A 12,832-nucleotide genomic window follows, 5' to 3' on the forward strand; every position below is an offset into this window, starting at 1 on the left:
GCAAAGTTTATTTATTTATTTATTTATTTATTTTGAGATAGAGTGTTGCTCTGTCACCCCGGCTGTAGTGCAGTGGCGCAATCTCGGCTCACTGCAACCTCCGCCTCCCAGGTTCAAGCGATTCTCCTGCCTCAGCCTCCTGAGTAGCTGGGATTACAGGCGCACGCCACCACGCCCAGCTAAGTTTTTGTATTTTCAGTAGAGATGGGGTTGCACCATGTTAGCCAGGATGGTCTCAATCTCCTGACCTTGTGATCTGCCCACCTTGGTCTCCCAAAGTGCTGGGATTACAGGCGCGAGCCACTGCGCCCGGCCTTATTTTTTTTTTTTTGAGACGGAGTCTTGTCCTGTTGCCCAGGCTGGAATGCAATGGCATGATCTCGGCTCACTGCAACCTCCGCCTCCCGGGTTAGAGCGATTCTCCTGTCTCAGCCTCTCCAGTAGCAGGGATTACGCCACCCTGCTACTGGTCTCAAACTCCTGACTTCGTGATCCGCCTGCCTTGGCCTCCCAAAGTGCTGAGATTACAGGTGTGAGCCACTGTGCCTGGCCATTTTTTATTTTTTGTATACATGGCTTCGCTATTTTGCCTAGGCTGGCCTCCAACTCCTGGGCTCAAGTGATCCACCCGCATCGGTCTCCCAAAGTGTTGGGATTACAGGCATGAGTCACCACGCCCGGCTAATGTCCAGTTTTGAACACAGGAAAATTATTCTTTTGACATTGAACTGGCCGGTTGTGATGGCTCACGCCTGTAATCCCAGCACTTTGGGAGGCTGAGGTGGGCGGATCACTTGGGGTCAGGAGTTTTAGAGCAGCCTGGCCAACATGATGAAACCCTGTCTCTACTAATAATACTAAAACTAGCTGGGTGTGGCAGCACCTGCCTGTAGTCTCAGCTACTTAGGAGGCCGAGGCACGAGAATTGCTTGAACCTGGAAGGCAGAGGTTGCAGTGAGCCGAGATTGTGCCACTGCACTCAAACCTGGGCGACAGAGCGAGACTCTGTCTCAAAAAAAAAAAAAAGACGAAGGCTGGGCGCGATGGCTCAAGCCTGTAATCCCAGCACTTTGGGAGGCCGAGGCTGGCGAATCACGAAGTCAAGAGATCGAGACCATCCTGGCTAACACGGTGAAACCCCGTCTCCACTAAAAATACAAAAAAATTAGCCGGGCGTGGTGGCGGGCGCCTGCAGTCCCAGCTGCTCGGGAGGCTGAGGCAGGAGAATGGTGTGAATCCGGGAGGCGGAGCTTGCAGTGAGCCGAGATCGCGCCACTGCGCTGGGAGACAGAGCAAGACTCCATCTCAAAAACAACAACAACCACAACAACAACAACAACAAAAAAACGAAAAGAAATTGAACTGTGTTCAGATGCAGTAAGGAAAGGAGAGGAGGAGATAGGAAAGAGAAAGAAAGATATTTTCAACGGCTTGGCATGCTCAATCCTTCATAGTTTTGTTCTCTCTGTGCCTAACAGGGAAAAGGAGGTTACTGTGTTCTAGGAACTGTTAGAAGTTGAGTGTAGCTCTCGCCTGTAATACCAGCACTTTGGGAGGCCGAGGCGGGCGGATCGCGAAGTCAGGAGATTGAGACCATCCTGGCTAACACGGTGAAAACCCGTCTCTACTAAAAATACAAAAAATTAGCCGGGCGCGGTAGCGGGCGCCTGTAGTCCCAGCTACTCGGGAGGCTGACGCAGGAGAATGGCGTGAATCCGGGAGGCGGAGCTTGCAGTGAGAGCGGAGATCATACCACTGCACTCCAGCCTGGGCGACAGAGCGAGACTCCGTCTCAAAAAAAAAAAAAAAAGAAAAGTAGGGCCAGTAGAGAATATGAATTTTACTCTAAGTATAATGAGAAGTATTAAAGTTGTTTCTTCTAGTTGTATTTTGCTTTTTATGATGGAAAAATATCAAACATTTACAAAAGTAGACAAAATGTGAAAATATTACTCATTGCCCAGCTCCAACCATCATTAATCCCCTTTTCCCAATTTATAATTTCTTTTTTTTTTTTGAGACGGAGTTTTGCTCTTGTTGCCGAGGCTAGAGTTCAATGGCACGATCTTGGCTCACCGCAACCTCCGCCTCCCAGGTTCAAGCGATTCTCCTGCCTCAGCCTACCTAGTAGCTGGGATTACAGGCATGTGCCACCACACCCGGCTAATTTTGTATTTTTAGTAGAGACGGGGTTTCTTCATGTTGGTCAGGCTGGTCTCGAACTCCCGACCTCAGGTGATCCGCCCGCCTTGGCTTCCGAAAGTGCTGGGATTACAGGCATGAGCCACTGCGCCCGGCCCAACTTAAAATTTCTTTTCTTTTTTTTTGAGCCGGAGTTTCACTCTGTCATCCAGGCTGGAGTGCAGTGGTGATATCTCGGCTCACTCTAACCTCCGCCTCCTGGGTTCAAGCGAGTCTCCTGCTTCAACCTTCCAAGTAGCTGGGATTACAGACACCCGCCACCATGCTCAGCTAATTATTTGTGTTTTTAGTAGAGACAGGTTTTCACCATGTGGCCAGGCTGGTCTCGAACTCCCGACCTCAAGTGATCCACTCTCCTCAGCCTCCCAAAGTGCTGGGCTTACAGGCATGAACTACCTCGCCCTGCCACTATCTCCATTTTAGAGAGGCAAAATCAAGGTACAGAAAAACTTGCCCATGGTAACTAGCTAGAAAATGATAGAAGCACTTGGGTCTGGGCAGTCTAATTCCAGAGTCCTTCAAACTGCCTCTTGTCACTGTTGTCATTCAAAGAGGAGTTTCTGTATCTAGCATTTACGTTAAGCTCTACATAAATTATCTCAAGTGACCTTCACAAAGTGTGTGAGATGGAGGTGTCATGCTCGTTTCACAGACAAGGAAACAGGTTCCAAACAGCTGGGTTACTTGCTCAGGGTTATTTTACTAATAAATGGCAGATAGGAATCCAGATCCGTCCAACTCCAAAATGAACACCCTTAGATTATGCAATCTCTGAGGTCAAGAAATATATTCTAGTCTCACAGCTGGAAGAATTCATCTGGTTCAAAAGCTTCCTTTCACAGATCTGAGGCCCTGAGAAGGGAAGTGTTGGGTCCAAGTTTGAGGCAGAGCTAGGGGTAGAAATTGCCTCAGATTTACTGTCCTAGAATGATGCTTGGTAATAGGTGGTAGAAACACTGTAAATGATTGAACTTCTAAAATGTAAGAACAGACGGGGCACTGTGGCTTATGCCTATAATCCTAGCCCTTTGGGAGGCTGAAGTGGGAGGATTGCTTGAGGCTAGGAGTTCAAGACCAGACTGGGGAACATCTCGAATTAAAAAAGAAAAAAATTTAAGTAAATAAAATTTAAGAACAACCACAAAATCATGCACGAGGGCTGGGCGCGGTGGCTCACACCTGTAATCCCAGCACTTTGGGAGGCCCAGGTGGGTGGATTACCTGAGGTCAGGAGTTCAGGACCAGCCTAGCCAACATGGTGAAACCCCATCTCTACTAAAAAATACAAAAATTAGCCAGGTGTAGTGGCAGGCACTAGTAATCCCAGCTACTCAGGAGGCTGAGACAGGAGAATCGCCTGAACCTAGGAGGTGGCGGTTGCAGTGAGCCGAGATTATGCTGTTGCACTCTGGCCTGGGTGACAGAGCGAGACTCTGTCTCAAAAAACAACAACAACAACAACAACAAAACCTGCTATACCCTCATCAGCTCTAACAGTGTCTGCCTGGCATGTAGTAGGTTCTGGTTTTTTGTTTGTTTTGTTTAAGATGGAGTCTTGCTCTGTCGCCCAGGCTGGAGTGCAGTGGTGCAGTCTCAGCTCACTGTAACCTCCACTTCCCAGGTTCAGGCGATTCTCCTGCCTCAGCCTCCTGAGTAGCTGGGATCACAGGTGTTCACCACCACGCCGGCTAATTTTTTTTTTTTTTTTTTTTTGAGACTGAGTCTCACTCTGTTGCCCAGGCTGGAGTGCAGTGGTGCAATCTCGGCTCATCGCAACCTTCGCCTCCTGGTTTCAAGGGATTCTCCTGCCTCAGCCTCCAGAGTAGCTGGGACTATAGGCGGGTGCCACAATGCCCAGCTAATTTTTTGTATTTTTAGTAGAAACGGAGTTTCACTATGTTGGCCAGCTTGTCTTGAACTCCTGACCTTGTGATCTCCCTGCCTTGGCCTCCCAAAGTGCTAGGATTGTAGGCGTGATCCATCACGCCCAGCCCGAGGATATAGCTTTTAACAAAATAGGCCAAGTCTCTGTTGTCAAGCAGCTTATTTTCTGTTTCATTCAATAACATAATAAAAATAGCTAATGCTTATCTAGTGCTTACCATTGCTGGCATCAAGTGCTATACAATGACCATACTATCTCATTTCAATTTTCATAACAACCCTTTGAGGTATTTGTACTATTAATATTACCTCCTCATTTCCAGAAGAAGGAACAGTTATGGAGTGGTGAAGTAAAGTATACAACTAATAGGTAGAAGAGCTGGAACCTGATCTAGGTACACTGGCTTGAGTGCGGGCTCTTGATGAGGTGTACTGGCTCCCTATACAGTTAGCAAGCTCTATCTCCGGCAGGTGTGGGGCTGTGAGTTAGACAAAGGTTCCTATGCTGGGAAGCTGTGGGAGAGAGAGAAGCTTAAATAATGAAGACGGATGGAAGGATGTTATTCATACTTGCCACTGGAGGACATCTTCAGGCTAGCTAGCCCAATTTGTTTTGGGCTCCCTCTCCCTCCTTCTCTTTCTTATTTTTTCTTTTTCTTTTATGGGTTTCCTCTTTTTTCTTTCCATCTCTTTTCTGCTTTCTCTCTTCCTTTTTCTCTCTCTTGTAAAAGCATTTTTGTAGGCGGGGTGCAGTGGCTCACACCTGTAATCCCAGCACTTTGGGAGGCTGAGGCGGGCGGATCACCTGAGGTCAGGAGTTTGAGACCAGCCTGGCCAACATGTCTCCAATTAGCTGGGGGTGGTGGCACATGCTTGTAGTCCCAGCTACTTGGGAGGCTGAGGCAAGAGAATTGCTTGAACCTGGGAGATGGAGGTTGCAGAGTTGAGATTGCACTCCAACCCCGGGCGACAGAATGAGATTTAAAAAAAAAGGCTGGGTGTGGTGGCTCATGCCTGTAATCCCAGCATTTTGGGAGGCTAAGGTGGATGGATCACTTGAGGTCAGGAGTTCGAGACCAGCTTGGCGGACATGGGAAAACCTTGTGTCTATAAAAATAAAAAAATTAGCCAGATTTGGTGGTGGATGCCTATAGTCCCAGCTACTCGGGTGGCTGAGGCAGGAGAATCTCCTGAACCTGGAAAGCGGAGGTTGCAGTGAGCTCAGATCTCACCACTGCACTCCAGCCTGGGTGAGGGAGTGACTCTTGTCTCAAAAGGAAAACAAAACAAAACAAAACAAAAACAAAGAGTGACTGGCTGGGTGTGGTGGTTTACTCCTGTAATCCCAGCGCTTTGGGAAGCTGAGGTGGGAGAATCACCTGAGGACAGGAGTTCGAGATCAGACTGGGCAACATAGCTAGACACTCCCCCCACCACCCTACAAATCCCTAACTCTGAAAATATTTAAAAAGTAGCCAAGTGTGATGGCGCACGCCTATAATCTCAGCTACCTGGAAGGCTGAGGTGGGAGGATGGCTTGAGCCCAGGAGGTTGGGCCTGCCGAGAGGGGTGATCCTACCACTGCACGGTCACAAAATAAACAACAATAACAACACCAACACCAACAAAAAACCTTCCTATGCTTCATTTTTTAAAAGTCGTGAGTTGAACATTTTGTATTTTTGACGTTAGGAAAAATGATTAAAATCTCACTGTGAGTGGCCGCGGGCCAGTTTGTGTGTGTGTGTGTGTGTGTGTGTGTGTGTGTGTGTGTGTGTGTGTGTTTATCGGGAGTCTTGCTGTGTCGCCCAGGCTGGAGTGCGGTGGCGCGATCTCGGCTCACTGCAATCTCTGCCTCCCGGGATCAAGCGATTCTCCTGCCTCAGCCTCCCGAGTAATCGGGATTACAGGCATGAGCCACCACGCCCTGCTAATTTTTGTATTTTCAGTAGAGACGGCAGGCTGGTCTTGAACCCCTCACCTCAGGTGATCCGCCCTCTGGGGCTCTCAAAGTGCTAGGTTGACAGGCGTGAGCCACCGCGCCCGGCCTAGTCTGTATGTCAATAGGCTTTTGAATAAAGTGGTTGCATATAGGGCGGATCGGCTTCCTGCTATCATCGTCCCGGGATTATTCTCTGGGACTTCGACGGGGTGCGGAACCAATGTAAGAGGGTCGAGGACATCGCCGGATTAATTTTCCTGCGAGGCCTAGTAGCCGGTTCCTTTCGCGTTTCCTGTCAGCGCGCATGCGCCGCCTGCGCTCCGCCGCTCCAGCCTCGGGCTCGGCTCGGGCTCCGGGATGTCTGCGCTGTGCGACCCTCCCGGGGCCCCAGGGCCTCCTGGGCCTGCCCCGGCCACCCACGGTCCCGCGCCTCTCAGGTAGTTAGAGCCCTTGGCACCTTCCTCCCACCGCGCGGCCCCGCGCCAATCCCCAGCCTTCTCGGTAGAAACCCGGATCCTACCTCGAGAACTCACGTCAGGGTTCTCAGAGAGATTCTTGGTCAGGTCCTCCCAGAACTCAGGGACTGCCTCACCAAAACTCAGGGCTCCAGTGCCCGCCCTCCCGACCTCGTGCCTGCCTCTCGCTAGACTCCAATGCCTAACTACCCTCGACCCCGGGCTTCCTCTCCCAAGAGTCGGGGGTATCAGAACTCTTGGGAACCCAGCTGCCCTGGCCATTTTTGACCCTAGGAAACCCAGGGTCCTGACTTCATAGAGACTCCCTGAGACCCCAGGCCCAGAAACAGAATGCAGTCCGGCTGAGATATTCCCTTATATTAGGGTGTTTTTTGGAGGAAACAGAGGAATGGCACTGTTAGAGCCTTATCAGCACCTAGAGGATGCTGTCTTCTTTGACAGAAAAGGCGATAAGAGAAAGGGGATTTGCCACCTCCCATAACATTGGCTTCTGAACCTCTGAGACTGAACCCATATATGTTTTAGGAGGGAAAGGGTTGAAAAGCATTATTACTCTGTGCCCTGGGACACCCTGATGTCCAAGCACATTGAGGGTGCTGAGTAGGTGGTGGTTGTTGATGTGGAGGTAGGTGACTAAGGTTTTGCAGAATATGGGAAGAAACAGATGTTAGGAGGGAGAGCCCTTAATAAGGGGCTTACAATTTTTTTTTTTCCATTAAGAGATTTCAAGGTGCTTGTGTTGTGGGATGGGGCGGGGCTGGGGTGGTGGTAGAATGTGATAAAGTGGAAAGGTTTTTTTTTTGTTTGTTTTTTGAGATGGTCGCCCTGACTCCCAGGCTGGAGTGCAGTGGCGTGATCTCGTCTTACTGCAACCTCCGCCTCCTGGGTTCAAGCGATTCTCATGCCTCAGCCTCCTGAGTAGCTGGGATTACACCATGCCTGGCTATTTTTTTTTTTTTTTTTGTATTTTTAATAGAGACGAGGTTTCACCCTGTTGGCCAGGCTGGTTTCGAACTTCTGACCTCAAGTGATCCACCCTCCTTGGCCTCCCAAAGTGCTAGGATTACAGACGTGAGGCACCGCAGCCAGCCTGGAAATGTTTTTAAAACAGATATTATAGAAACACAAATATAGTCAATTCAACAAATATTTATTGACTACCTTCCATATACTATGTACTTCAATAGAAGTGGATTCAGTGTTGAAGAGCACAGAAATGGTTCCTACACTCTTGGCGCATATAGTCTGATTGTTTAACCTTGATTTTGTTCTTTTTTTTGACGGCGCACACAGTCCGGGGTGGAGTGGTGTGATTTTGGCTCACTGCAGCCCTGCTTCCAAGGCTCTAGTGATCCTTCTGCCTCAACCTCCCCAGTAGCTGGGACCGCAGGCACATGCCACCATGCCTGGCTAATTATTATTATTATTTTTTTTGTAGAGAAGGGGTTTCACTATGTTCCTCAGACTGGTCTTGAACTCTTGCGCTCAAGCGATCCACCAGCCTTGGCCTCCCAAACTGCTGGGATTATAGGCGTGAGCCACTGAAGCCAGTCTTGATTTATTTGTCTGTAAAATGGGATCATAATAGTACCTAACTTCTTGAACTGTTGTCAGGATTGAAATAATACATGCAAAGTACTTAAAAGAGTACCTGATATATTCTAAGAGTTATCTATTACTGATATTATTACTGTTGTCATTGAAAGAAACATAGCTTTTGGCCGGGCACGTGGCTCACGCCTGTAATCCCAGCACTTTGGGAGGCCGAGGTGGGAGGATCACAAGGTCAGGAGATCGAGACCATCCTGGCTAACAAGGTGAAACCCCATCTCTGCTAAAAATACAAAAAAAAATATTAGCCGGGCGTGGTGGCAGGCGCCTGTAGTCCCAGCTACCTGGGAGGCTGAGGCAGGAGAATGGCGTGAACCCGGGAGGTGGAGCTTGCAGTGAGCGGAGATGGCACCACTGCACTCCAGCCTGGGCGGCAGAGCGAGACTCCGTCTTGGGGCGGGGGGAGAAAGAAACATAGCTTTTATTAAGTGATTAGTGTGAATCCGGTATGGAACCTAAGTGCTTTTTTTTTCCCTCAGGCCATCCTTCTGCAAAAGTTAAGTGCTTTATAAACATTCTCAACCAGGCATGGTGCCTCACACCTGTAATGCCAGCACTTTGGGAGGCTAAGGTGGGCAAACTGCTTGAGGCCATGAAACCAGCCTGTGGAACATAGCCAGACCTCATTTCTATAAAAAAGTTAAAAAGTTAGCTGGGTGTCGTGGCATGTGCTTGAAGTTGCAGCTACTCAGGAGGCTGAGATTGGAGGATGCTTTGAGTCTGGGAGTTCGAGACTGCAGTGAGCTGTGATCTTGGCACTGCACTCCAGCCTGGGTGACAGAGCGAGACCCTGTCTTGAAAAACAAAAACAGGGCGGGTGCAGTGGCTCATGCCTGTAATCCTAGCACTTTGGGAGGCTGAAGTGGGCGGATTACTTGAGGTCAGGAGTTGGAGACCAGCCTGGGCAACATGGTAAAATCTGTCTCTACTAAAAATACAAAAATTAGCCGGGTATGGTGGTGCACACCTGTAGTCCCACCTACTCTGGAGGCTGAGGAAGGAGAATCGCTTGAACCCCGTAGGCAGAGGTTGCAGTGAGCCAAGGTGGCGCCACTGCACTCCAGCCTGGGCGGCAAAGCAAGACTCTATCTCAAAAAACAAAACAAAGGCCGGGTGCAGTGGCTCACGCCTGTAATCCCAGCACTTTTGGAGGCCAAGGGGGATGGATCACAAGGTCAGGAGATAGAGACCATCCTGGCTAACACGGTGAAACCCCATCTGTAAGAAAAATACAAAAAATTAGCCAGGCGTGGTGGCAGGCGCCTGTAGTCCCAGCTACTCAGGAGGCTGAGGCAGGAGAGTGGCGTGAACCCAGGAGGCGGAGCTTGCAGTGAGCTGAGATCACACCACTGCACTCCAGCCTGGACAACAGAGCGAGACTCCATCTCAAAAAAAATAAAAAAACAAAAAACATTCTCTTATGAGGGAAGTATTTTTATTATCCCTATTTAACATAAAAGGCAAAGCTCATACAGGAAAGGTAAGTTGCCTAACATCTCACAACACTCTAAGTCTGTTTCTTTTGCTTCCTTGTAGTGCTCAGGAGCTGTCCCAGGAAATCAAGGCTTTTCTGACTGGCGTAGACCCCATTCTGGGCCACCAACTCTCAGCCCGGGAACATGCTCGCTGTGGTCTTCTCCTGCTCCGTTCTTTGCCACCTGCTCGGGCTGCTGTGCTTGATCACTTGAGAGGTGTCTTTGATGAGAGTGTCCGGGCCCACCTGGCTGCCCTGGATGAAACCCCTGTGGCTGGTCCACCTCACCTCCGTCCACCTCCACCCTCCCATGTCCCTGCTGGTGGACCTGGTCTAGAGGATGTGGTTCAGGAAGTGCAGCAGGTGCTGTCTGAGTTTATCCGGGCCAACCCAAAGGCTTGGGCACCTGTGATTAGTGCATGGTCCATTGACCTCATGGGGCAACTGAGCAGCACGTACTCAGGCCAGCACCAGCGTGTTCCCCATGCTACTGGCGCCCTTAATGAACTGCTACAGCTGTGGATGGGTTGTAGGGCCACGCGTACATTAATGGACATCTATGTGCAGTGCCTCTCGGCTCTCATTGGTAGCTGCCCAGATGCGTGTGTCGATGCCTTGCTGGATACCTCTGTTCAGCATTCTCCACACTTTGACTGGGTTGTGGCACATATTGGCTCCTCTTTTCCTGGCACCATCATTTCCCGAGTTCTCTCCTGTGGCCTTAAGGACTTTTGTGTCCATGGTGGGGCTGGAGGTGGAGCTGGCAGTAGTGGTGGAAGCTCTTCTCAGACCCCCTCTACAGACCCCTTCCCTGGATCTCCTGCCATTCCTGCGGAGAAACGGGTGCCCAAGATTGCCTCAGTTGTAGGCATCCTAGGTCACCTGGCCTCCCGCCATGGAGATAGCATCCGACGGGAGCTCCTGCGAATGTTCCATGATAGCCTGGCAGGGGGACCTGGAGGCCGCAGTGGGGACCCCTCCCTTCAGGCCACGGTTCCCTTCCTACTGCAGCTGGCAGTCATGTCACCAGCTTTGCTGGGCACAGTCTCTGGAGAGCTTGTGGATTGCCTCAAGCCCCCAGCTGTGCTGAGCCAGCTGCAGCAACACCTTCAAGGATTCCCCCGAGAGGAGCTGGACAACATGTTGAACCTGGCTGTGCACCTGGTGAGCCAGGCCTCTGGGGCAGGTGCCTACCGCTTGCTGCAGTTCCTGGTGGACACAGCTATGCCTGCTTCGGTCATTACCACCCCGGGCCTGGCTGTGCCAGACACCGTGCGTGAGGCTTGTGACCGGCTAATCCAGCTGCTGCTGCTGCACCTGCAAAAACTGGTTCATCACCGGGGAGGGTCTCCTGGGGAAGGGGTGCTAGGCCCGCCCCCACCTCCCCGCTCGGTGCCCTTTTTAGATGCCCTCAAAAACCATGTTGGAGAGCTGTGTGGAGAGACGTTACGACTGGAACGTAAGCGCTTCCTCTGGCAGCACCAGCTCTTGGGCCTGCTATCTGTCTATACCCGGCCTAGCTGTGGACCTGAGGCCTTGGGCCATCTGCTGAGCCGAGCCCGAAGTCCTGAAGAGTTGAGTTTGGCCACCCAGTTATATGCAGGGCTAGTGGTCAGTCTCTCTGGCCTCCTGCCCCTGGCTTTCCGAAGCTGTCTGGCTCGGGTGCATGCAGGGACATTACAGCCTTCCTTTACGGCCCGGTTCCTGCGCAACTTGGCACTGCTAGTAGGGTGGGAACAGCAGGGTGGCGAGGGCCCTGCAGCCCTAGGGGCGCACTTTGGGGAATCTGCCTCAGCCCATCTGTCTGACCTGGCTCCTCTCCTGCTACATCCTGAGGAGGAAGTAGCTGAAGCTGCTGCCTCCCTCCTGGCCATTTGTCCCTTTCCTCCTGAAGCCTTATCCCCCTCCCAGCTCCTGGGACTGGTAAGGGCTGGGGTGCACCGCTTCTTTGCCTCTCTGAGGCTGCATGGCCCCCCAGGTGTGGCCTCAGCCTGTCAGCTTCTCACCCGCCTGTCTCAGACATCCCCAGCTGGGCTCAAGGCTGTCCTGCAGCTGCTGGTTGAGGGAGCCTTACATCGAGGCAACACAGAACTGTTTGGTGGGGAAGTAGATGGGGACAATGAGACTCTCTCAGTTGTTTCAGCTTCTTTGGCTTCTGCCTCCCTGTTGGACACTAACCGGAGGCACACTGCAGCTGTGCCAGGTCCTGGAGGGATTTGGTCAGTTTTCCATGCTGGAGTCATCGGCCGTGGCTTAAAGCCACCCAAGTTTGTCCAGTCACGAAATCAGCAGGAAGTGATCTATAATACCCAGAGCCTCCTCAGCCTCCTGGTTCACTGCTGCAGTGCCCCAGGGGTTACTGAATGTGGGGAATGCTGGGGGGCGCCCATCTTGAGTCCAGAGGCAGCCAAAGCAGTGGCAGTGACCTTGGTGGAGAGTGTGTGTCCCGATGCAGCTGGTGCAGAGCTGGCCTGGCCCCCCGAGGAACACGCCCGGGCCACCGTGGAGCGGGATCTCCGCATTGGCCGGCGCTTCCGCGAACAGCCCCTGCTCTTTGAGCTGTTAAAGCTGGTAGCAGCTGCTCCCCCAGCCCTGTGCTACTGTTCCGTGCTGCTTCGGGGGCTGCTGGCCGCCCTCTTGGGCCATTGGGAAGCTTCTCGCCACCCTGACACGACCCATTCCCCCTGGCACCTGGAGGCATCCTGCACCTTAGTAGCTGTCATGGCTGAGGGAAGCCTCCTGCCTCCGGCCCTGGGTAATATGCATGAAGTATTTAGCCAACTGGCACCTTTCGAGGTGCGTCTGCTGCTGCTCAGTGTCTGGGGTTTTCTCCGGGAGCATGGGCCCTTGCCTCAGAAGTTCATCTTCCAATCAGAGCGGGGTCGCTTCATCCGGGACTTCTCCAGGGAGGGTGGAGGTGAGGGTGGACCCCATCTGGCTGTGTTGCACAGTGTCCTCCACCGCAACATCGACCGCCTAGGTCTTTTCTCTGGCCGTTTCCAGGCACCTTCACCGTCCACTGTCCTTCGACAGGGGACGTAGACTTTTCTTGCTCTGGAAGCCCAGGGAGGTTGAGCAGTGAGAGAGAGAAGGGACTAACGTGCCACGGAAGGGTGGAGGTTTCTCGTCTAAGTCCTTGGCCTAAAGAGCGCTGTCACTTTTTTCTCTCCCACTTTTTTTTTTTCTAAATAAAATTTGCCGACTTGAGAAAACCAGTCCAGTGCTTCTGTCATGCTAAGAGCG

General features: G+C 51.5%; 1 protein-coding gene across 1 annotated transcript; it reads left to right on the top strand.

The window, feature by feature from the left end:
• The first annotated feature begins 6,312 nt into the window (after nucleotides 1-6,312).
• On the top strand, nucleotides 6,313-12,804 carry INTS5 (integrator complex subunit 5). Its single transcript, XM_002821652.5, has 2 exons — nucleotides 6,313-6,465; nucleotides 9,652-12,804. The coding sequence occupies exons 1-2, from the start codon at nucleotides 6,386-6,388 to the stop codon at nucleotides 12,629-12,631; spliced, it is 3,060 nt and encodes a 1,019-aa protein (XP_002821698.1). The 5' UTR covers nucleotides 6,313-6,385; the 3' UTR covers nucleotides 12,632-12,804.
• The last annotated feature ends 28 nt before the right edge of the window (nucleotides 12,805-12,832 follow it).

This window comes from Pongo abelii, chromosome 9 (assembly GCF_028885655.2).
Source record: "Pongo abelii isolate AG06213 chromosome 9, NHGRI_mPonAbe1-v2.0_pri, whole genome shotgun sequence".
NCBI classification, from domain to species: Eukaryota; Metazoa; Chordata; class Mammalia; order Primates; family Hominidae; genus Pongo; species Pongo abelii.

Coding starts and splice junctions, on each gene's coding strand:
- INTS5 (XM_002821652.5), top strand. CDS start 6,386: ATGTCTGCGCTGTGCGACCCTCCCGGGGCCCCAGGGCCTCCTGGGCCT. Junction 6,466..9,651: donor CACGGTCCCGCGCCTCTCAG/GTAGTTAGAGCC, acceptor GCTTCCTTGTAG/TGCTCAGGAGCTGTCCCAGG.